The 22,396-nt window shown below is 42.6% G+C and overlaps 1 protein-coding gene across 2 annotated transcripts; it reads left to right on the top strand.

The window, feature by feature from the left end:
• Window positions 1-564: 564 nt before the first annotated feature.
• On the top strand, window positions 565-22,088 carry LOC108935143 (ankyrin repeat domain-containing protein 13C). Of its 2 annotated transcripts, none has more exons than XM_018753471.2 (13): window positions 565-1,287; window positions 5,043-5,084; window positions 6,797-6,901; window positions 12,756-12,841; window positions 13,282-13,327; window positions 13,949-14,015; window positions 14,506-14,650; window positions 15,388-15,519; window positions 15,836-15,997; window positions 18,831-18,910; window positions 20,402-20,500; window positions 20,606-20,706; window positions 21,201-22,088. In XM_018753471.2, exons 1-13 carry the CDS (start codon window positions 930-932, stop codon window positions 21,329-21,331), a joined length of 1,554 nt encoding a protein of 517 aa, XP_018608987.1. In that variant the 5' UTR covers window positions 565-929; the 3' UTR covers window positions 21,332-22,088. The 2 variants fall into 2 exon arrangements, with proteins under 2 accessions (XP_018608987.1, XP_018608988.1); XM_018753472.1 differs by lacking the exon at window positions 565-1,287 and adding an exon at window positions 4,736-4,754.
• Window positions 22,089-22,396: the final 308 nt, after the last annotated feature.

Here is a 22,396-nt window from a genome sequence, read left to right as displayed (position 1 = left end):
GCCATTAAGTATACACACTTTGGATAGTCCATTATCTTTAAAGTCTTTGATATTAATAATATAAGTGAAGCTTAACAACCAGCCTCACTTATCCTCTGAAATATGATCTTGAGGCTCTCTCTCTGAGGTAAATTGGGTTCCAGGATCACATGACTAACAAGTTACACGCAAGAATACATCCTAAGTGAATGTCTAATGATAGCAGGCTTGAGTTGACTATTGTGTGGAAACAAGTGGTCATAACTCATACATTTTATAGCCCGCATATATTAATAATATATCGTACATAAAGTTACTATATGCTACCCTCCTCTACTTCATAATACTAACATACATACTAACAGTATTATGCTTCACTAAGATGTTCTGTACTGTTCAAGAAAACCTACTAATTATTTCCGTTTATTTAATTACTTAATGAGAGATGGTAACTTTCTGAAGTGTTTAAAACCGTTGTTTATTGAGTAAGCAACCATTAAAGTACTGTACATCCCACAACACGCAAGTGGAAACAGATCCATGAAGAACTCAAAATGTAACAGGCCAGGGCAACGAAAATCTCGCGATGAGACACGGTGACCGCGCATTTGCGCGAGACTGGGGGCGGGAAGATGGCAGATGAGTCCCAGCGGGACGCGAGAGGTCTCTCTGTGAGGTAACCGGACGGAGACAGCAGCCAGCCGGCCGACGGGGGGCCTCGACGGTGCACTCCTCGGGGAACGGGAGAAGCAGAGTGCGGTTAGCGCTCGGGGGGCGCCATGTAGCGAGGGGCTTGCACCGGACTCCCGTTCTAATGGTTACCTCAGAGCTGGCCGACTCGGTGTCCGTGAGCGCCGCGCTGCTGCCGTCCGTTTGGATCGATCGGTTGGCCGGATAGCGCGGACACACGGACACGGCGCCTGGCTCAGCCCCACCCGGCCGCGCGCAAAATGACGGGAGAAAAGATTCGCTCCTTGTGCCGGGAGCACAAGCCGAGCAAAGAAGAGGATTTGCTGAAGCCCGACGAGGAAGCGGCGGCCGACCCGTTCACGCCGCTCGGCGACGCCGGCGCGAGGAGGAGCAGGACCTTGAGCGGACACAACAAACCCCTCAGCGGGACGGAGCCCCCGCATCTCAACGACAACAGCAGCGCCACCGAGGCCCCGGTCGGTGACAGCAACAGCAACCCGATCGTGCTGGGACCGAGCACCGCCCAGTTCCCGCTGCACCAGTGCGTCTTCAGCGGGGACGTGCGTCGCTTGTCCTCGCTGATCCGCATCCAGAACCTGGCGCTCAAGGATGTCCACGGTGAGTGGAGTCTCTCGGACACGGTCCTGCTGTGCTCCTCATTCCACCAGAACCCTGACTCTATCATGATCATGATCTCCGAGTAGGACTCGCCTGACCCACTCACAGTGTGTCCCAGCAGCAGTCGTGTACGGGGGACCCCCACCCACGGTTTACTGCCGGGTTATTTCTATTTAACAATATAGGACATTTCTCTCTCGTTTGTCCCCTCTGTCCGTCCGCGTGCAGGACGCGAAGGAGGAAGGTGTCAAGTTGGCCAGCTGTCATTCTTTACTGGCCTGGACTGGAGCGCAGAACTGAACACGTGTTTCGAGTCACTGCTGCTGGTTCACAGACACGTGTGGACTGTGGCACGGGGCTCTACTAACTTTGACAGGAGGGCGTCAGGTGGTGTAGTGCTTCGAGCCACTGCCGCTGGACTCGGATTGTAGGTTCGAATCCCACATACTGCATTGGACCCCTGAATTGCTCCAGCAAAAATTGCCCAGCTGTAGAAATGGATAAGTCATAGTGAGTAGCTTGACATTGATTGGAAGATGCTTTGGAGAAGTGCGGTTAAATGAAGAAACGTCGTAGAAGAATAAATGCTTGAGCGGTATCCTGATAATTTCGTCTGGTATTATTCATTGACATACTCTGACAAGTCCATTTAAATTGTTGTTCTAATGCTATTAATTTTAACGTTTGCCCAGGAACCGCAGTTTGTTCATGTCTTCTGATAAGTTTCCAGCATGACCCTTTGCTCATAGCCTTTGTTTGCAATGCTTTCTGTGTTCCTTCACATTATCTGTTTATGTAACTGTATTGGAGATGAAGTTGTAGTTGAAAGGTGAATGGATTAGGAAGCAGAACATGTAGAACAGGTTTTGGATATAGATGTTTGATGAAAGGCCCACATATTAATATGAAGGTAGAAGGCAGATATAAGTTACATAAGATGTTTGATGAAACTGCTAAAAATACCTGTACCTAGAGCACTGAGACATGTGCACCTCTGACAAGGGGGGGAAAGTGTTTCCTTGGGAAAGTGGCAATGCCTGTTGTTGATGGCAGTCCAGTGTTGTGCAATTTGTAAAAACACAGATTCTGTATGTAACTCAAATATAACTCTGCCCATGTTCTCTTGTGAAACTCTTCCAGGAACTTTTTTTTCCTTCTCTGTTGTATCATATTGTTTTCGTAACCAGGAGAATAAATCTTGAGGTTAGTACAGACTAGCTGTTGATAAGAAACTAGACAAACAGTTTGCCTCTTGACTCATTCATTAGAGAGTGCCTTTTTAAAGCAGAATTGCATAAGAATTAGGGTTGGCCCAAAACCCTAACCCTGCCTTATGTGCCATAAGTACCTTTTTTTGCCATAAGTACCTGGGAATCCCTTGGAAGTTTGTCTTATGACATCAATCAGTTTGTGTGAAGTAAATGAGGTGTGTGTGTGTTCTGAGCGTTTGATAAGATTTGAACTGGGAAGAGAACAAGCCTTTCTTACCACAGTCTGTGTACTTAGTGTTATCCTGTTTTGTATTCTTCAAAAAGAAGTTTTGTTGTTTTTGATGCATCACCAGGGATTGTTTGGCACAACATTGTCATACAGCATCGTTTTCTTAAACGTTCACTGCTCTCTGTAAAGTATAGAAAGACAAAAATTAACTATAGATGAACTCAATAGTATAAGCAACATGGTATGTAGTTGTCTTTCCAGTATTCTGTGATACGGCGTGACTTTTATATTTTCCTCTTATGGCTAAAGATCTAAGTGTCAAGTTTTTATATTGTTTAAGGTTGTTATTTTTCAGTAATTACAGCATTTTTGCTTATTTTGTACAAAAATGTAAATTCTTGGATTTATATGGGCCTTCATTCATGGACAGTTTAGTGCTGGTTTTCTAAAGATGCCAAGGAAGTTACCTGTATGGTAAATAACGTTTCTGTACACCTGCCACGTTATTTCTTACTGGTTGGCTTATCTTAAGCAGTAGCTCAGTCAGGTTTAGTCCGAAATGCAATATGTAATGGCCCCTTAATGTAAAGTTATTTTACACAGGAAAACGAGCTATAAATTATGGGAGAAGAAAAAATAAATAATAAAATGTATGCCGAGAAGTCATTATCTATTCTCACCACTTATATATGATTTATTCCTTGGGTGTTCCCAGTCAGTCGAGAAAGAAGACATCTTCACAGATCCCTTCCTTTTGTTTTTCTGGGTGCGGATTTAGAGCACTGGTGCATTGTGCGCTTTTAGCACTTTGCAAAACTGCTTATTTCTCCGTATTAAAAGGTTCTATTTTTCTGCAGACAGATTTTGTTTTTTCCATGTGGAGAATGAATGGGTCTCTTCATTGTCATGTCGACAGTCTAGCCGCCAGCAACTTCCACAAGAGCTTGGAATTCACAGGGTTCTTCAGAGCACTTTTTCAATTTGAAATTTCCTCATGACTTCTTTCATTTATTAGGCCCTCAAACGAAGCTTTAATTGGGCTCTGTGACACACATGCTTGAATTTTGTACTCCAGCCAGCAGGGACCACACACAGTGAAGTCCCCTTTCTTTTAGTGGCTGATGCCAAAGAATATTCTTCTCTTGTCCTCACAGTGTTGCCTTAGGCAAAGGCATCAGTAAATATTCTTTGTGCTTTGACAATTTATTTTTAAAAGTGAAGTGTTTCACTGTATTCTAATTATTGAGAAAGTTAAATGTTTCCAGAGATGGTGCTGCTTCCTTTAGTATTCATTAAAAATTTGCAAGCCTATATTATGACTGTAACTTTGACTTTTTTCTTTTTCTTTCCTGACTGTTGTGGATATTACGAAGCAGTTATACAACAGTGCAGTTTACATCACTGGAGAGTATTTATTCCAAGCATTTTTTTGTTTTGCATGAATCTAATGCACTTAAAGTGATGAATAAGTTAGTTATGTTATATAAATGATAAAATCTCCAAGGGTGCACTCACTTACGTTTAGAATCATGAAGTACCCTGCACTATTCTAGCAGATGGTAGGTGTTATGTCATGCTTATTGCAGTATAATGTGCTTCCTGATGGAGGGTTCAAATAAAGTGTACATTTCAGATTTACATTTTGTGGGGTTACTGCTGTTATAAGCTGCTTAACCTCTTTCATTTTGGCTAATCTCCAGTCATAGAAATTGATCAAATATGAAGCTTAGGAGGCAGCCAGTGGAGTGAATGGTTTAATCTAACAGAACTGCCAAATGAAAATGTACTTCTGTGGCTCTGAGAGCATGGACAGATGTCCAGCAGGTTTGGAGGAGACCAGGCTTATCTCCAGAGACCTGATGCTCCAGACAGGCTTTGGGCTGCTGTATTGGTTGGTTGAAGGTTCACTCACCACCCCAACCACCCCTCCCCTCCCCTCTCCCCTAGACCGTGTGCTGAAAGATGGCAGAAATCTTGCTTCCGTTTACATCTGCATGCGTTCCTCCACAAGAGTGAACCGGGGTAATGTACGTACAGTCCTTTGTGTTCCCCTTCCCAAAAAAAAGAACAGTGTTAAGACTGGGGTGTTTTCCTAATTTCTGCTTCATAATCGCAGTCAGATCTAAGTAGAGAGAAAAGTAGCAGGGCCTGCTCAACAAAAGACACTGGAATTTGGGTTCACAGTGTGTGGTCTGTGACAAATGTGTGGCTGTTTTGTCACTCCTGTTTGTCTGCGCCGGTCAGTGTTGTGATGCTTACTGCTCATTTCAGGTGTTTCAAATTGTTTTGTGATCTTCCCTCTCTTCCCACTGCAGGAAACACACCTCTTCACCTTGCCGTGATGACAGGACAGAAAGGTGAGTTAGACGTGTTGTGCTCACTCTCACAACTGTCCAATTTTGTCTCTGCACTTGTGGAAGAGACGTATGTATTTTAAAAGCAACAGGTAGCATTGTGGTGAGAGACTTTACCCTTTTCCAGTTGAACGCCCCAGGTTTGGGTCCTCACTCCTGCTGTAGTAACCTTGAGCAAGGTACTTCCCTTGAACTGATACAGTAAAAATTACCCAGCTCTGTAAATGGACAAATCACTGTGAGTTAGCTTAGTGTACAAACCTGACAGTGAAAGTTGCCTTGAGCAAAAGCGTTACCTAAATAATGATGACATGTAAATGTTGTTGTGGTATTAGTAGTAACAGTAATATTAAATTCCCAAAAGAGAAACATTAAAAGCTGATAGGCCTAATTCTTTGCATATGTACGCAAAATGTTCTGAGGTGGAATTGAAATGTATTTTGTATACATGCATTTGTTAAATTCAGATATCGATGTATTTGTTTCAGTATGAATCATGTAAGGGTAGGAGTCAAATGTTAAGCAGTTTTACCTCTGCTCAGTAAAGTGACATTTCATCTTAATGGCTTATTCGAGTGTATTAAAAAAATGCAGCTCATTACTGTTTTTTTTTTGTGGTATGTATTTTGCCTCCGATAAATAATTCTGCATATGAAATGTTGAAAATACTTCTCATGGATGTTTGAAAGGTTTGTATTTCTAATATCTTTACTTTCAGGTTATGTCTCAGCTTGCATATGAACTATACAAAATAATGTGTACTGGATAAATTTTTATGTGAAGTAAAACATGTTCAGCAAAAAAGTGACATCAAGGCTGGTGGTGGGGGATTTTGGTCAGAGGGATACACTCAGCGTGTGGGTTACATAACATTTCTGCAAAAAATCTCCCGTTACACAATAGAGATGTGAAATGTGGGTCACGGGTTCACATGGGTTTGTCGTTTGTATGCCTGCTAGGGAGTCGGTCTGTCATGCCGCAAGCACAAGGATTATCTGAATCCTCAGCATTAATTTTCAGCAGCTCTGCAGCCTGCCTTTTTTTTTTTTTTAAATTCTGCAGGGTGTTGAGACAATACAGTGATGATTTAACGAGACTTGTGCTACACATCAACTGGCAAATCAGTTTTGGTTGCTCATGATTTAATTAAAGCGCTTCTGCTATAGAGCTATAAGTGTCACTTATCTACTGAGAGATTTAGATTCATTTCAGTTTACTGAATTGACATATAGCTGTTGAGGTTATTATAGTAAAAGTTCATGCTGTTTTTTTCATGTTAACTCATTGAATAGTTTTGCTGTTCAGAAGAAAATGTTTTCTGTGGCACATGTCTAGCTGTAATTTTACTTAACTTAGTTTTTTGGCTGGCAAATTTATCTGAAGTAGGATACAATTTTGCCTCCTTATTTAGCTGGATCCTTTACGGTAGTGGTTGAGGTGAAGTACCTTGTTCAAGGGTACTACAGCAAGATCCCTCTTGGGATTTAAAAAGTCTGTACAAGATAGTTTTCTTAATAGTGCTACATGCAATATAGTAAACGGCAAACTGGGACGAACAGGCCCAATCAAGGCCACGCTCAGTCTTGAAGAAGCTTTCCCATATGCTAAACCAGTGTGTGTTTTGTAACCAGTGGACTCTTACCCCTACTTGCAAGCCTCTTGTAGCCATGTGCCTGATTCAGCTGTGTGTTTGCACTTTTTACTCCAATGTGCAGAGTGTGCCCACTTACTGCTGGCCCACAATGCCCCTGTGAAGGTGAAGAATGCTCAGGGCTGGAGCCCTCTCGCTGAAGCCATCAGTTACGGAGACAGGCAGATGAGTAAGTACATGCGGACATATTTATTGTAGTTTTGCCTGTTCCTGCACCTTTTGCTTTCTATTTCAGTTTTCTCAAGCTACACCCAAGATTTTACAAAGTCTTACTCTCACGTCAGCTGAAATTAAATAATGAATTAAATGAAATACACAGTACTACTAATAGGGTTAGACCTTAATGGCTCATTAGAAGCTTGTTTGATGTATTAAAATCACTGTGACCCAGTACTGAGCAAGTGTTTATTGATAATTGATAAAAGCATGGATTTATGGATAAATATACAAATCACTGTTACCCGTTACTGATAATGCAGAACTTAAAAATCACACATACAGAGGCAAAGAAAAATTAAAATCCGTCTCTGCTAAAAGTTGTCTTGTCTCTGAGGTTATAATTATATTTTCTGTATTAAACCTTGACTTCCTAAGTACTGCATTAGTGTCTTCATGCATGAATGCTGTTGAATAGAGAGATTCATTCTTGGTCCTGCATACTGTGTTCATTTGCTGTGCTTAGCCGTATACTGAGTATAATGAAAATGAACACACCTTAAAATGATCTTGGGGGGGGGGAAATCTCAGACTCTTTCCTTTTCTCCCTAATGATTTTTATAAGGACTGCAATATGCTCAAGTTGACTGGCATTCTGAATCATAAAAACAACGCACAGCTCCTTTTGTGTGGCTAGATTGACTTTAAGTATTTTTTGTAAAGGTCTTAAAATATCCACCATGGGAATTCAAGATTATGAAGATGAGGGCTTTGGTCTGATTTTATTGTGCTTAATGTGCTGCTATTCGTTCAAAAAGTTCTGCCGGTATTTCAAGCCATGGAAAGTATGCATCCTTAGTAATCTGACATTTGCAAGACAGAAGAACAGCGAACTGCCTTTATTCTGGAGTGCACTTGAGCTCAGTGGTGGAAATACTTCCACACGTTGCAAAGATCCAGATTGGAACACTGATTTCTGTAGGATCAAAATTAATTTTCTGTTTGTAAAATTTACTGAATAACTCCTAGTGACGTATAAAGTAAACTGTTATTTTGGAAAATAAAATAATTAATTTATCTATGTCTTAAAATACACCTGATTTAAATATGTATTTGGATGACAGTTAAGATGCATAATTTCTGCTTTTAATTATTCTTTCATATAAATAAGGCAGTATAAAAAAACAAATGCTTTTGATGTCACTGAGGAGAGCTCGCATGTGAACACAGACTCGTATTGGAGAACATCTGCTGGATACTTCCTGTGAATTGAATTTGTTAGAAACCATCTGTGTACCGGCGCTACAGAAGTTTGCACCATGAAAGAGTCCGACGCGCCGCTGTAGTTGATTAGCAGCATCTGGCTGAATGCTTGACTGCGTGTGTTTCTAAGGTCACAGCAGCGGGCGATTGCGTTATTTGGACTCCTCTGATCCGGTTTTTGGCGGGATCTTGCTTTGCAGCTCAGACCAGATTGCTCGCTGGACTTGCATTGTTTTAAAGGCTGACTGAGCCTCCTACTTGAGGGATTTTGTCAGTGTTGTACAGTTCCCACAGGAAATTATTTCCACGCAAACACTTATGAAATACCCTTGTCACCCAGGCAGTTTGGTATTTCAAAAGTTTAAAAAAAAAAAAAAAAAAAAAACGGAACTACCAACCAAAAATTAAGGAAGGAAAAAATACCAGTAGAATAATTTTGACGAGTTTCTCACTCACCATTGTTTTATTTTGGATGGTGTATGTAGTAATTATGTTAAGTCTCAGAAAACACATAAATAGAGAACACGGATGTCTGGTTGCGGCTGCAGATTTTGTCTTTAGGGATTACCATACAGGCTGGAGGTTGCAGTGGTGTTCTCTTGGACACATGACATGCATTGATAATGCCACTTTAAAATGTATAAAGTGTTGAGCCTACAGTTATTGGTGGGCTTTGGTTCAATGAAACTTGCACGAGACCCTCCTGACCGCCCTGTGTGCCACAGGCAGATAGGGAGTGTAGCCCCCTGCTAGAGACATGATCCTTGGGAAAGTGCTCTTGGTGGATGCCCAGTTTAACAGTCAGCCCTCTTTCTTGATCATTTCTCTGTTGTTATACAGGTGTATAGCTCCAATTTTTCCATTTAACTTTTTTATGAATTCCCCCCCCCCCCCCCCCCCCCCCCCCCCCACAGTGACTTACAATGTTAGGTTTGTACACTAAGCCACTTACAATGTACCCTACATTTACTGCATCAGTTCAGAGTAAGTACCTTGCTCAATGGTAGTCCAGCAGGAGCTGGGATTTGAACTAGTCCTTCGGAAGCAAGGCAACTGTTATAACTGCTGCTGTACTTGGTGCCCCCCCCAAGTGTGCACACACACTTCACTTGCTTTGAGGACACTTTCATCTAAGATGACTGACATGGCTTATGTTTTTACTGTTTTCTCCTTTCTGGCAGCTGGATGTTTGCTGAAGCAATGCAGAGTAATTGCCTTCTTTAAGGGCACAACAACAGGAATCCTTGTGTACTTTGTACCTGCCAGCCCTGCCTCTCTAATGATCAATCACTCGTGGTTATTATTGTCATATTAGACAGATTAAATTTGAGGGGGTAGTGGATACAGTATGAGCACCCCCATGTCATTAATTTTAGTCAACCGTATTAGTGCAGTGTTTTTTTATTTATTGCCATTCAAGATAGACGTTTCATGGAATTCGAAATTGAAATCTGAGGATCGGTTCTGCTGCTATACCCTTCTGCCAGTTTACAGAAAACAATGTCCAATTGTGAAATGGATAGTAATGTGTTAAAATTATAATATGTATCTCGCTGTGTGTACAAGTGTCTGCGAAGAAAGTAAAACAGGATATTTAAGTAAAGGACTAATGTAACAATGCCTTTAATGAATTGGATTCTTTGCTAACGGAGGAATCCGCTGGCAGCACATTTTGCATTCTAGCGGCGCAATGGTACAATGTCATCACCGCAAAACTTAATTAGAACTGTGTGTTCCCCCTCTGCACGTTGCCTGAGCCATTTCATCTCGCAACCAAGGGGGACCAAAGAGAATTCCTGGTGAACTGTGGAGCTGTTAACGGAGAAATACCGAGACATACAGTAACCTGGAAAGGGAAAGCAGCATGATGGAGAAGACGGGCGTCTTGATGATGTCGGTGGACGTGAAAGATCATGTCAAGAATAACGAACGAAAGGCTCAATACAGGCTTTAATAGGAGGAAGCAGGGAAAAAAATGTTTTGAACTAAGAATAGCCCAGTGAGCGCCAGTGCCGGAAGGTGAGCAGAGGTAAGGAAGACAGAAGATGTTCTGCCTGATGGTTTGGTATGATAATTCCTGTTATTGACAACCTGTAAAGTACAAGTCAAAAGCTCAGTAAAATGTTAATTTCTGCTGCTGTTTAATGCTTTTATGCTTCTACAAACAACATCCTTCCTTCCTTCCTTCCATCCATTATCAATAGCTGCTTATCCAGGTCATAGTGGTCCAGAGCCTACCCGAGATAAATAGGGAGTGATGGTAGGTGCATTCCAAATGGGCCTCCAGCCAATCACACACACAAACACGCATTTGTACACACACTAAGGGCAATTTAGTCACAAGCTTAGCTGAAACATGTCTTAGGGCTGTGGGAGGAGCCCTGTGTGAACATGAGGAGCAACATGCAAACTCCATGCAGACTGAGCCAGGAGCTGTGGGGCATCAGTGCTACCTGCTCTACCACAGCGCAACCTTACTAAAAATAATACTTATTAAAGTAGTGGGAAAACTAGATGTAAGTGAACCCAGCTGAAATGGTAACATGTCTTTTGAGCTGTTTTAGAGGGCACAAATGCTGTCCTGCAGTGATAAATGTTTAAAGCTAGTTTATTCTAGGTGAGTGCTCTGGTTCAGTCTCCCTTCCCAGCCTGTTCCCTCTCACTGCCGGAGCTTATTAATCAGCGCCCACAGGACGCCTCTGGCTCCCCGCTCTAGTGCCTGATCAGCACTCCACTGTGCACGCAAACCACACATACACACCTTGGGATTGCGCACCCCTGCCCTAATGATCGCACGGCCACATGGGGAAGTGCTGTTGTCAGCGTTTTCTGCTGCTTCAAATGATTTCTGCGGCCTGCTTGTGTTTACTGCTCGCCTGCCGATTAGTGCTTTACAGCATATTTCTGCTCGCCTGTGGAGGAGTGAATGGCTGGCTGAGTGGAGACTGGGTGGATGTTTAACGCTTAGCTGCACATTAGTGGTTTATGACATGTTTTTGTATGTTTGTAAATGGATGAACATATTAATTTTTCAGCCAAATTCAACTTCTTGATGAATGGATGACTGGCTGGATTTTTATCAATTTCTTGCAGATGCTGTTTTAGAGTACAAGTACATACCAGTGGATGGTTTGGTAGTTAAATGATGCTCACCTTAGATACTCTGACACGGTGTTGCAGTGGGTAGCGCTGGTGTCTCAAGTCTGGCGTTCAAATCCTGTGCTGTCTGTGTGCAGTCTGTATTTCTTCTCCATGTGTTTCTGTGCGCTCTGGGTACTTGCCCCCCTCAAAAGAATCCAGAGGTGTGTTTCAGGTGGATTGGTGACTCTGATTTGTCTGTTGTGTATGTGTGTGACAGAGAGATAGTGACCAAGTGTATATACTGTAATTGCCCTGTGATGGACTGGTGTTACATCCAGGGTGTTCCCTGCCTTATCTCCTGATATTTTGCATTCAGCAGATATTGAAATAGATGAGTGTTTACACCGGCTATGTTTTTTCTGAATTTACTGCAAATGCAGCAGGCATTTATTATATATGCTCTCTTCTAATTAGATATTGAGTCAAATGCAGCACCTGTTGCTACTGTTCAGAATTCATTTTTTTGCAACCTGCTCTAAAATAGTTTTGTTTTTTTCTACAACTATACATGCATCACTGCTTACTGTAAATAAGGAAAGTGAACATATCTAATGGCTGTTTTTATTATTCTGGACAAGCTGCCACTGGAGTACAGCTCTTTCAATAATATATTTATTGAATCTGACATTTCCCTTTGATTCACGAACATACAAATGTTATTTAAAGCAGATTCATGATGTAACAAGACAGTTCATGACTTGTTTTATTTAAAATTATTATTTTTATTGGCAACTCTGTATGATTGCTTTGTAAAGGACTGGCGTCTTGCCATACCTTGCACCCTATACTTCCGTGATAGGCTCTGAACCATCATGACCCTGCACTGAACAAGCAATTATGGAGGAATGGATTTTTTAAATCATGTCTGATTGGATGTTATGTTGCTCTGGAAACCAGGTTTATGCAGTAGTGATGAGAGATCAGTAAGTGCCAAAACACTGGTTGTGGTGTCTGCTGTTACTGCTCGGTTAAAGGGTTGAAACGTCCCCTCCCTTGGTTGGTCATTTGCTTTTTGTCTTCTCAGGTAGCCATCATGTAAATAGGTCCACAGACCTCTCCTTGACGTATTCCTGTTTTAGATGTCTTGAGATTGGTTGGCAACAAGAGCCCTATTAATAATATATTAATGGTAGCGTAAAATATGTCCTCAGTGGTTCAGTGTGTTATGAGAAGTTTCATGAGGGGGGTGTGTTACTGTGATTGTAAAGTTAATTCATTTTTTTAATATGTGTACTGTGTGAAGAGGTATGTACCTGAGGTGTAATTTGGGAGGGGGGGGGGGGTCATACATTATGTGCTTTGAGTGTGCAGGGGTCTCTTCAGTTTTCATTACAAAGTAGAGTGATGTGTGCTCCTTTCAGTTCTAATCCCACGGTACAAACTGTGAAATGTGAGTCTCGGTCATGCGTGTGGTCTGTCTGCGGCCGTTCGCGCTAAGCGGTTGTCCGTGTTGCTCCCCCCAGTCACGGCACTGCTCAGGAAGCTGAAACAGCAATCCCGGGAAAGCGTGGAGGACAAGAGGCCACGGCTGCTGAAGGCCCTCAAGGAGGTGAGTCACGGCTCGCTCCCGCAGCTCTTTGCCGTCACCTGACGGTGTTCGGCTTCCTGCTATGCAGCGCTCACAAGGCCTGTTTAATCTCCATCCTCACAATGCTGAGGAGAAAGCTGCCACCCTGCGGCAGAAATATCTCTAGTGTGGGAATATTTGGAAATGGTGTGATATAGATATTAGTAACAGCTCTTTAGCCCCCTGATATTAAAGGAGAGTTCGATAGTGAACTAGCACACGATGCTGTAGTCTGTGCGCACACTGACACTTAGGAGTCTTCCTGACAAGAGTGGTACACACAGCTTTTTTTCTCACATTCCAGCTCCAGTTGGGTTAATTGGTTTTGTAAAATACAGTTGTTCTTGTTTATCAGATAAAATGTGCATCATGCTTCTCCCTCTATGTGTGACATTCACTCTCTTTGTTTGTTTCTTTAAAAGCTTGGGGACTTCTACCTGGAGCTGCACTGGGATTTCCAGAGTTGGGGTGAGTTCACATTACTTGTTTATTTTCTTTTTACAGCTTTTTAGTGCAATTTATACAGCTGCTTACAGGAGTGTTTGCTCCTGTTTCAGGGTGTGAGGCATGGTCAATTTTATTATAGCACCACCTTACCCACGGCTGGAAAATTAGCAACGGCTCGGATGTTTAATTCTGAGAAATAACTATAGTTGCACCTTAAATAATTTCTTGAAGCTTTGGGCTGTTTTGACAAGAGCAAAGGTAATCATAGTCTGGATTTAAGTCCTGTCATTCCAGGTGAACTTCATGTGAAGAAAATCAAACAATTCTGTTACCCTCAAAAATGGAAAATATCATAAGGTGTTTGATATGAGAACCCTTAAATAAGGAAAGGGTGGTATTAATTTTTCTTACCTAGAATACATCTGTATAACTACCTAATTTTCTGTTTGGTTTCTGGCCCTTTTGGCACAAGACAAGTGGTTTCTTATAACCTTATTTAATCATTTGTACCCGTCAGAGCTCATGTGGAATATAATGTATTTGTTGTTAAATTCTGCAGGTGCCTCAGGTCCTGTAGATGGTGAAAGGAAAATGTAATACCATGGATTGAATTCCTCTCCCTCACCCCACTTGCTTTTTTAGTGCCTTTGCTTTCCCGCATTTTGCCTTCAGATACCTGTAAAATCTACAAACAAGGCATCAACATCAGGTAAGATTTTTATAAATCATTTTTTGGGAGAGAATTAGAACATATTTAAGTATCCTTTGATTAAATTAAACCTGAAACTATACTCAAACTTAGAAATCAGATTATGGAACCTTTTTTATATTACGTACTTGTCATACCCATGTGAAGATATGGTTGTAAGGACACTTGAGAGAACAGGTAGGGTAGTGGTTAGGGGTGCAGACATGTTGTTGTTATTTCTGATTTAGCTTTTTTCCAAGGGGACTTAGAATGTTAGGTTTTTACTCTAAGCCACTTCACCCAGCAGGGTATTCTTATTGTATCAAGTGAGAGTAACTGCTTTGATTAAGGATACCATAGCAAGAGTAGGATTTGAACCAGCAACCTTTAAGCTGTAAATATTTTGGTGTTATAGCAATAAGTAACTTTTCTCATAATAAAGGTTGTTGTAATGCAAGTACAAAGATATTGCTGATGTGGTTTCTCTTTCTTTGTTTTTTTTTTTCCCAAGGCTAGACACCACTCTCATCGACTTTACTGACATGAAGTGCCAGCGGGGGGACCTGAGCTTCATCTTCAATGGGAACGCTCCACCTTGTGAGTCCTTTGTTGTCCTTGACAACGAGCAGAAGGTCTACCAGTGGATCCATCATGAGGTGAGATCCAGCATCAGAGAGGGTGAGCTTTTTCAAGAAAACTAGGTTGACTTGAAGGAAACAATATTGGTAATAGCAGCAAGGTAGCATGTAGTGGTTGGAACTGTCTCATTTGGGTCCAGTGGTCGGAGGTTCAAATCCCCACATACTGTTAGTGCCGTTGAGCAGGGTACTTACCCCATATGCTAAAATTACCCAGCTATATAAAAGAGGCAAATCATTATAAGAAGCTTATCTGAGTCGCTTTGGTGGAAAGAATCGGCTAGATGAATAAATGTAAATTTTTCCAGTGGCACTGAACATAAGCTGGAAGACATGTTTTGCATAGATCTCTACCACCTCTGTGAGATACCGTAAACACCTGTTGAAATGTTACACTGAAATGTGTGTTTTTTTTCTTCCTTAAAATTGTTTCCTGGTCTCAAAGGAATAGGTTTGAGAAATAGCAGCTGAAACAGGTGCTGCACATATTTTTTAAAGGTCATTTGAAATGGTCAGCTTATCCATCATTGGAAGTGATCTTAATTACAGATTATGTAAAACGTGCGGTTTCCCAGTGAACAGATGATGGTTCACTTTTATCTTAAACGCTTAGATATTCTGCTGTGTTTCTCCTGTCATACCGCACCGGCCCAAGAGAGCGAGGTGCTTATGAAATCCGTGAGGTATGCTCGCCCATACGGAGCCTGCTCTCTATTTGCCTGGGGTTCTTACCAGCATACAAATGTCCATTACAGGAGTCGGAGATGGAGACGGAGGAGGAGGTGGACATTTTAATGAGCAGTGATATTTATTCAGCTACACTCTCCACGAAATCCATTACCTTCGCCCGGTCCCAGACCGGCTGGCTCTTCAGAGAAGACAAAACGGTTCTTTTTCTGCTCTTCCTTCTCCTTATTGCACTTTTATTTCTTTGATGGAAATGCATGCATTGTGAGATTATGATGCAGTATTTAGCTCATGATTTTTTTAAAAAAACAAATCTGCAAGACATAAATTCAGTTTTCTTTCTGGTTTTTTTTTTTTTTGTCAGTAGCATTCTGGAGTCTTACTAACCCCTCTGGGATTAATAAAGTTTCATTAATTCATCATTTGGAGGATATTCCTATTTAATGGACTTTTGTTCTTTCGCCTCTTTCTGTTTGTTGAACGTGACAGTTGCTCTTTTTGTGGTCATTACTGTAGGAAAGGGTTGGGAATTTCCTGGCTGACTTCTATTCGGTGAACGGCCTGGTGCTGGAGTCACGGAAACGGCGGGAGCACCTCAGTGAAGAGGACATCCTCAGGAACAAGGCCATCATGGAGAGCTTGAGCAAAGGGGGAAATGTGATAGAGCAGAACTTTGAGGTGAGCCTTTTCATGTCTCTGCCACAGTGGGCAGTAAGCCTGTACCGCAGCGGTCAAACCTCGCAAGCCAGCCACATCACACAGCTAGCTCTTGAGTGCCTGTGTCGCGGGCGAGGAGGAGGAGGAGGAGGGGGATATGCGGACAGCTGGCTCACCATGGGCAGTTTCTGTCTTGTTTATCCATCCATCAAGTGGAGAAGAATGCCCTTGTTCTTCCCCTGAAGCGCTTTCTTCAACAGTTGTCACTGTCATCATGAAGACCAACTGGTGAAGCCCCAGCCTTTTAATTTACATGGTAGGGCAGATGATCTTTGCGTTCAGTTGCCTGCACGTCTCAGTTTGTCTGTTTTGCATGAGAGTGACGGTAAAAACGGCAGCAAACCTGCCAGTAAAGCTCACAGTTTACCCTCTAGGTATTGAGATGAGTCACTGTTTTAAATTGCCAGCGGAATCTTGCGGTTCAGCCTGGAGCGATCGTCGCACGGCTCTCTGCTGTCTTTCCGACGCGAGGCACCAGGCACGCTCGCATCTCTGCAGGAGCCTGCTTTGTGTTGTAATCGGTCTTCACACGCCCTGTTTTGTTTCTGTTGGTAGAGAAATGAGTGCGTAAATCCCTGTACTCCCTACAAGTTTTTAAAATCATTTAGTCGCTCGCTATTTTTATCAGACCCGGCTGTGCGTGCAGGATGAGTGCTCTTGCGATGCAGCTCCTGCCAGCCCGCTGCTTTCTTTACACACCGCAGAGCATGCTGTGAGGAGAGCTAACACCGATGGCAGGAGCACTTTACACCCTGGTGCTGGCAGTCGGCCAGCTGCCGGCTCCTTGCAGGTTTACCAGCAGCCCCTCAAGACATCCCTACTGACTTAATCCCTTGTCAGCAGAGCAATTCCCATTATGTGCCTCTGCTGCTTCAGGTGACAGTCGGCAGATCATATCAAACTGGTTTGCTTTTGTCACTCTTAGGATTCAGTATTTTAGTATTTTTAGCTATCTGTGTTGACAAGCATCTAGATTATCTTGCAGACTGAAGGATCTTTGCTGTGGAAGGACAATGAAATGTCAGCAGTCGCTTCTTGTATTTTTTTTTTTTTCCCCTGCAGTTGTTGTTGTTGATGTTACCTTGCTAGTGCCTTTGTCCATAATAACCTCTGCAGACCTTGAAGCTGCAAGTGCTGACCTTTGCCTGTTGACAGCTGCCAAAACGTTACTCACTAGGACGATGGAGTGGACCAGGGAGCGGGTTCCGTTGAGCTCCGTCTTTCAGCTGAAGGACTTACCCGCTGCCTCTACCTGTGTCCGTAGCGAGATAAGGCCCACATCACAGACATAATGCTGCCCCAGTGCCATGTGGGGGCAGGCCATCCGCAGCACAGTCGACACGCAGAAGACCCTGCAGTTGCACCAAACGCTCCAAACCGAATGATAGGTTGCATCTGGTGGCCTGCATCACATTTCTGTAGCGTGCTGAGCACAATGTGTCGTCATGGAATCTGTGAAAATCATCCCATAGGGTGGTTGTTACCCTGTGTGTGTGTGTGTGTGTGTGTGTGTGTGTGTGTGTGTGTGTGTGTGTGTTTTTTTTTTTTTTTTTTTTTTTTTTTTTTTCCTTCTCCCCCCCTCAATTTTTCTTGTTCCCCTTCACTGCAGAGCATGTTCTGTCTGACACCTTTGTGAAGAAAAATGCAGTGCCTGAAAAGCATGATTCTCTGCGGCAATGCTGTGTCCCTGTTATCTTCTACACTTGCCCACGTTCCAGGATGGATGCAGTAGAGATGTTGGTAAAGAAGAGATACAAATTGCTGCTCTGAGGCACATCTGAATCACCAGTACACATGCCTGATGACTCGTGTTAGCGAAGGGGAGTGTTGATGCTATGTCATCCACAACCAACTTTTTTTTTTCCCCCTCTCTCTCTCTCTCACAATAGCATATTTGTAAGAACACAAAGGTGGAGAATATTGTGGGTTTTGTTTTTTTTCTCCTCAGTGTAAAAGCATGTCATTGCAGGTTAAGTTGGGGACCTTTTTGTTTTACTACTGTAATCTATACTAATCAGTAGGATATTGGAAAATCTGTGCATAAATGTTTATGAAGTACTGATACCATAGCATTTTTTGTTTATTTTAATTTTACAGTTTTTAGTAGGATTTGACGTATCAACAGTAACTGGCTGAGATTAGCATGGAAATATGAAAGTACATTAGAAGCGCATTTTTGTTTCATTCTTAATATAAATGTCAAGAGCGATATAACAAATTATACTAAATTCTCAGGAGTGCAAATCCTCACTGAGGATTTCACAGGGAAAAAAGTAATTATTCAGCCCCTTCAGGTCCATCTTAAACCACTTACATACTTACACACTCCAGAAAGAGATCCATTGACTTTATTATTATGGTAATTCAGGATGAATTAAATAGTTATTATCAATTACAGTGGTAGTTTTCCCTGCCTTGAGTGTAATGACTTTGAAGAAAATGGAAGCGCAAAAGTAGAGTTACAGCTGAACTCGGCTTTTGTTATTGATCTCTCTTCACCACATCGTGCCTCAGTCACGGAAATGCTGCATTACGGTTGATGGACCCACTAAGCACTTTGCTGGTGAATTCCATTATAAACTGTGGTAGTTTGTGAGTGAGGCTGCAGGGTGTGTTGTGTTGTGCTGACCGGTGTAGGTTCACACTGTTTTTGCTGTTGCCAGACCACCTGCACGCTGCTCTGGCGACAAGTGTCGCGCGCTCTCTCTCAGGTGCGGGTGCCGTCTCCGATGGGCCGTGGTCACTGTTCAGCCCGTCAAACTGAAATGTCCCTGTGCTCTGCTCCCTCCGGTAGCCCGTGAGACGGCAGTCCCTCACCCCGCCCTCGCCGAGCACCGTATCCTGGGAGGAGTACATCGCCGCTGAGAAGGGCAAGTGAGTGTCTTAAGTTTCAGCCGTGTTCTCACTGAGGCCCTGAACACTTTGGATGGGCAGGTTTTTTCTCTACTGTTGTCTCTTGATTCCATTCTATTTTTTATGCATGGTAAGTTTCATTTACGGGGGGGAAAAAAAAAGGCAAAGACCATTAGAAGGTCCCATTTAATACAACTCAGGAAATGCCACATTTTAAGCAGTGCATTTTTTTCATGGAAAAAAAGTAGTTAAGGATAATGAAGTTCCAGTTGGACTGGTTTAAGATGGCAATGGTCTGTACTACACAAAAACATCCTGCCAGAAATCAGTTCCTGGGCTGTATGTTTGGATGTGGGTTCAAAACACGCTCTGTGTGACGTTTGTATGTTCCCTCTTTATTTGCATCACTTTCTTCCATGTGCTCTGGTTTCCTCACAGTCCAAAGATGTATTTCAGGTGGATTGCTGACTCTGTATTGCCTGTTTGTGCGTGCGCGTGCCTTTCTCTGCTTTAAATGTAAGTGATTGTAGTACGTATGTAAGTATGTAATGTAACGTAAGTAGTGTAGAATATACAAGGGTAAGTCAGTTTCTGCAGTAGCAACTTTTTTTTTTTTTTAATAAATACATCGCAGATGCTTTTTGGCGAACCCCAGCGCTATGTCTACTGTTGTAATGTGCTTTGAGGGAAAGTGTCGGCTAAGTCAGTAGAACCGTTGGTACGGCAGCGCGCTTGTGAGAAAGCTGTGCTGAATCGCAGCCGGTGTGGAATTTGTTCTGGTCGGCCTGCTGTTCCAGTCCCTGCTACTTGGGACACGCTGCATCCCTGCGAGGTCTTGGCTGCAAGCTGCTCTTGGTCTCTAGCTCTAACACGCGACTGCATTCATCGAAAAGAGCCACAGGCACCTAGTTAATCCAGGAAGCCGAGCCCCTGTCAGCAGGCAGCCTGGGTAATGCAGTTCCCTTCGAGCTGCTGCCTCGGGGCCCTGCTCGCCGGGCCTCCCTGCATCTGCACACAAATTGTCTTGATCCCCTTGACAGATTGTATTGCCATTTTCTTCCTAGAGATTTGATTAGAGAACGATTCTTTTATTACTTTTGTTGCTTAGCCAACGTTTTTATCGAAAACTACCTGCAGTTTTATCCTTTTTTTTTTTAACACAATGGGGGAAATGCAGTTTTAAGGGTTTTGCTCAACCTGGTCTAGTAGGAGCCCATCTGGCACTTAAAGCATAAGCCTCTATGTATTCGGAGTAGCAGGCCGCACAGCGGGTTAAAGGGACATGGATTTGTAACCCAAAGGTTGCTGGTTTCACGCCTTTAATTGCTCCTGTAAAATACCCAGCGGCAGAAATGGGTCGAACGCTGAGAGCATTTGGATCAAAATGCCAGCTGAGCAATGAATGAACAATTCTGTCCTTTAACAGCATCGTACCTACTGCTCTGTCACATCTTCATGTACCACGTTTCTGCCCATGTGCGTCTCCACGTCGACCGGTGCTGTCTTTCACAGGGCACCTCACCTGGGCAGGGAGCTCGTGTGCAAAGAGAGCCGCAAGAACTTCAAGGCCACCATAGCCATGAGCCAGGACTTCCCTCTGGGCATTGAGTCGTACGTGTCGAGAGCTCTGCTCCTGCTGGTGCCCCAAGGGCTTGTTGAAATTGTTGTGTGATGACAGCGATGTAAACGCGAAGGTAAATGTGTCCCCCTTTCCAGGTTGCTGAATGTTTTAGAAGTGATTGCACCCTTCAAGCACTTCAATAAACTCAGAGAATTCGTTCAGATGAAACTACCACCTGGATTTCCTGTAAAACTAGGTACGAAGAAAGACGCCCTTTTCAATTTGGTAACTAGCGAGCAAACTGCTTTGTTTGGGTAACTTACATTAATACTGTATTTTTTTCAATTGACTAAGAGCACTTGGCTAGTGTTGTTGGTAATGTGTAATTTGCCTAAATACCCATAATTTCTCAGAGAACACCTACTGATCAGGGAAGCCAAGCATCTTCCTCTGCACCCGAGTTCTTTTCATGGCTTTTTTCCACACTTCGTGTGTTTATGCCGCCCTCTGAAATTTTATTCTTTCATAAATTGTAAAGTGTACCGTTTTAAGAGGTGTTTTTTTTTTTTTTTTTGTTTTGTTTTAGTAATGTCTACCTGTTCGTACCTAGTGTGTGGTGCTTCAGGGCAGCTGTGTTCAGTTTAAAAGAAAAATAAATAAATAAAAAATACACAGCTGTTAGGCAAAAGCTCTCCTTCACAGCTACTGTAAACGATGTATTTTTCACTTAGAACTGTTAATATCTTTCAGATATCCCCGTGTTTCCAACCATCACAGCAACTGTGACATTTCAGGAGTTCCATTACGATGAATTTGATGCGTCCAACTTCACCATCCCTAATGACTACAAGGAGGACCCAAGCCGCTTCCCTGACCTTTAACCTCCTCCATGCTGCAGCTGAGTGCTTTCTCTCCAATTGCTTGAACTTGAATAATTCAGCCCTCAAAAGGGCACTGGAACAAATGTGAGTGACATTTATAAAAAAGGGATTGATTGTGCCGACCTCTGCAGCGGCAATCAGTTTATTGAAAATTTTAATATGGGAAAAACAAAGGGTGCCCTACTGTCTGGCTTTTAAGATACCTTGAAATATTAATCTGAGCATTATTCACATGTATTGTACGCAGCTAGCCCTAAGCCAATTTTTTCTTTCCATGTTCACAACCAATCAGTTTTAAAATGCCTAATGCTGGACAGCACAGCACAGCTTCCTGGTCCTTGCTACACAGCGATCAATACCGGGACGTAAACCTCATCAGCTGTGTAGCAGATGTACTGCGATTTTCTAAAAGCTGGGGGTGTACTTTTTCAGTTTGGCAACGAAGTTTTACTTTTTGCTAATTTGAAAATGCTTGCAATGGAATGTGTCATAGCATTTTCTTATATATCTAAAACTGACAATTTCAGTTCGTTTTTCTGTTATCACCACCTCTGATCTGCTACCTGTACATCCTGTACTGTGAATGTATTTTTGTACAAAGCACTAAGGTTTAGAAATTTGAGGGGTTTTGAAAGAACCTGTGCAATTTTAATTGCATTTGAAATGTTTTTTTTTGTGCATTATACCGTTCTGTTCCCATGAAGCACTGGGAGAGTGGCACTATTAAGACTGCACAGATGAATGCTCTATAATCACACTGTCATGTCGCCTTGGCTGTACAGTTAATCTGGAGATGCTGCAGGAAAACTCCTCAAATGAGTTGAGTGACCCCAGCTACTGGTGGTGATTTACCGCTTAGAAGCATTCTTTGTTCTCATTTTAGAAGGTTTTTTGGGTGTTTTTAATATCCAACCTCAGTAGCCCACATTGATGGGTTTCTCTCAGCGTAATCAGGGGCTCTTTTGTTATCGAAGTAAACCCAAAGTGCAGCTTTGGGCACAGTGCGGATCAGTCGCCTTTGAACGTTCCTTTGGCACTTTTTATATTCCAGTGGAAGAATTGCCC

This window comes from Scleropages formosus, chromosome 3, assembly GCF_900964775.1.
Source record: "Scleropages formosus chromosome 3, fSclFor1.1, whole genome shotgun sequence".
NCBI lineage: Eukaryota > Metazoa > Chordata > Actinopteri > Osteoglossiformes > Osteoglossidae > Scleropages > Scleropages formosus.
This window is presented reverse-complemented; position numbering and strand designations above follow the sequence as displayed.

What these genes read in the sequence shown, in the direction of transcription:
- LOC108935143 (XM_018753471.2), top strand. Translation starts at nt 930, where the DNA reads ATGACGGGAGAAAAGATTCGCTCCTTGTGCCGGGAGCACAAGCCGAGC. An exon ending in TCTTCAGAGAAGACAAAACG is followed by an intron (nt 15,520 to 15,835) that starts GTTCTTTTTCTG and finishes TCATTACTGTAG; the next exon opens with GAAAGGGTTGGGAATTTCCT. An exon ending in TGATAGAGCAGAACTTTGAG is followed by an intron (nt 15,998 to 18,830) that starts GTGAGCCTTTTC and finishes TCCCTCCGGTAG; the next exon opens with CCCGTGAGACGGCAGTCCCT.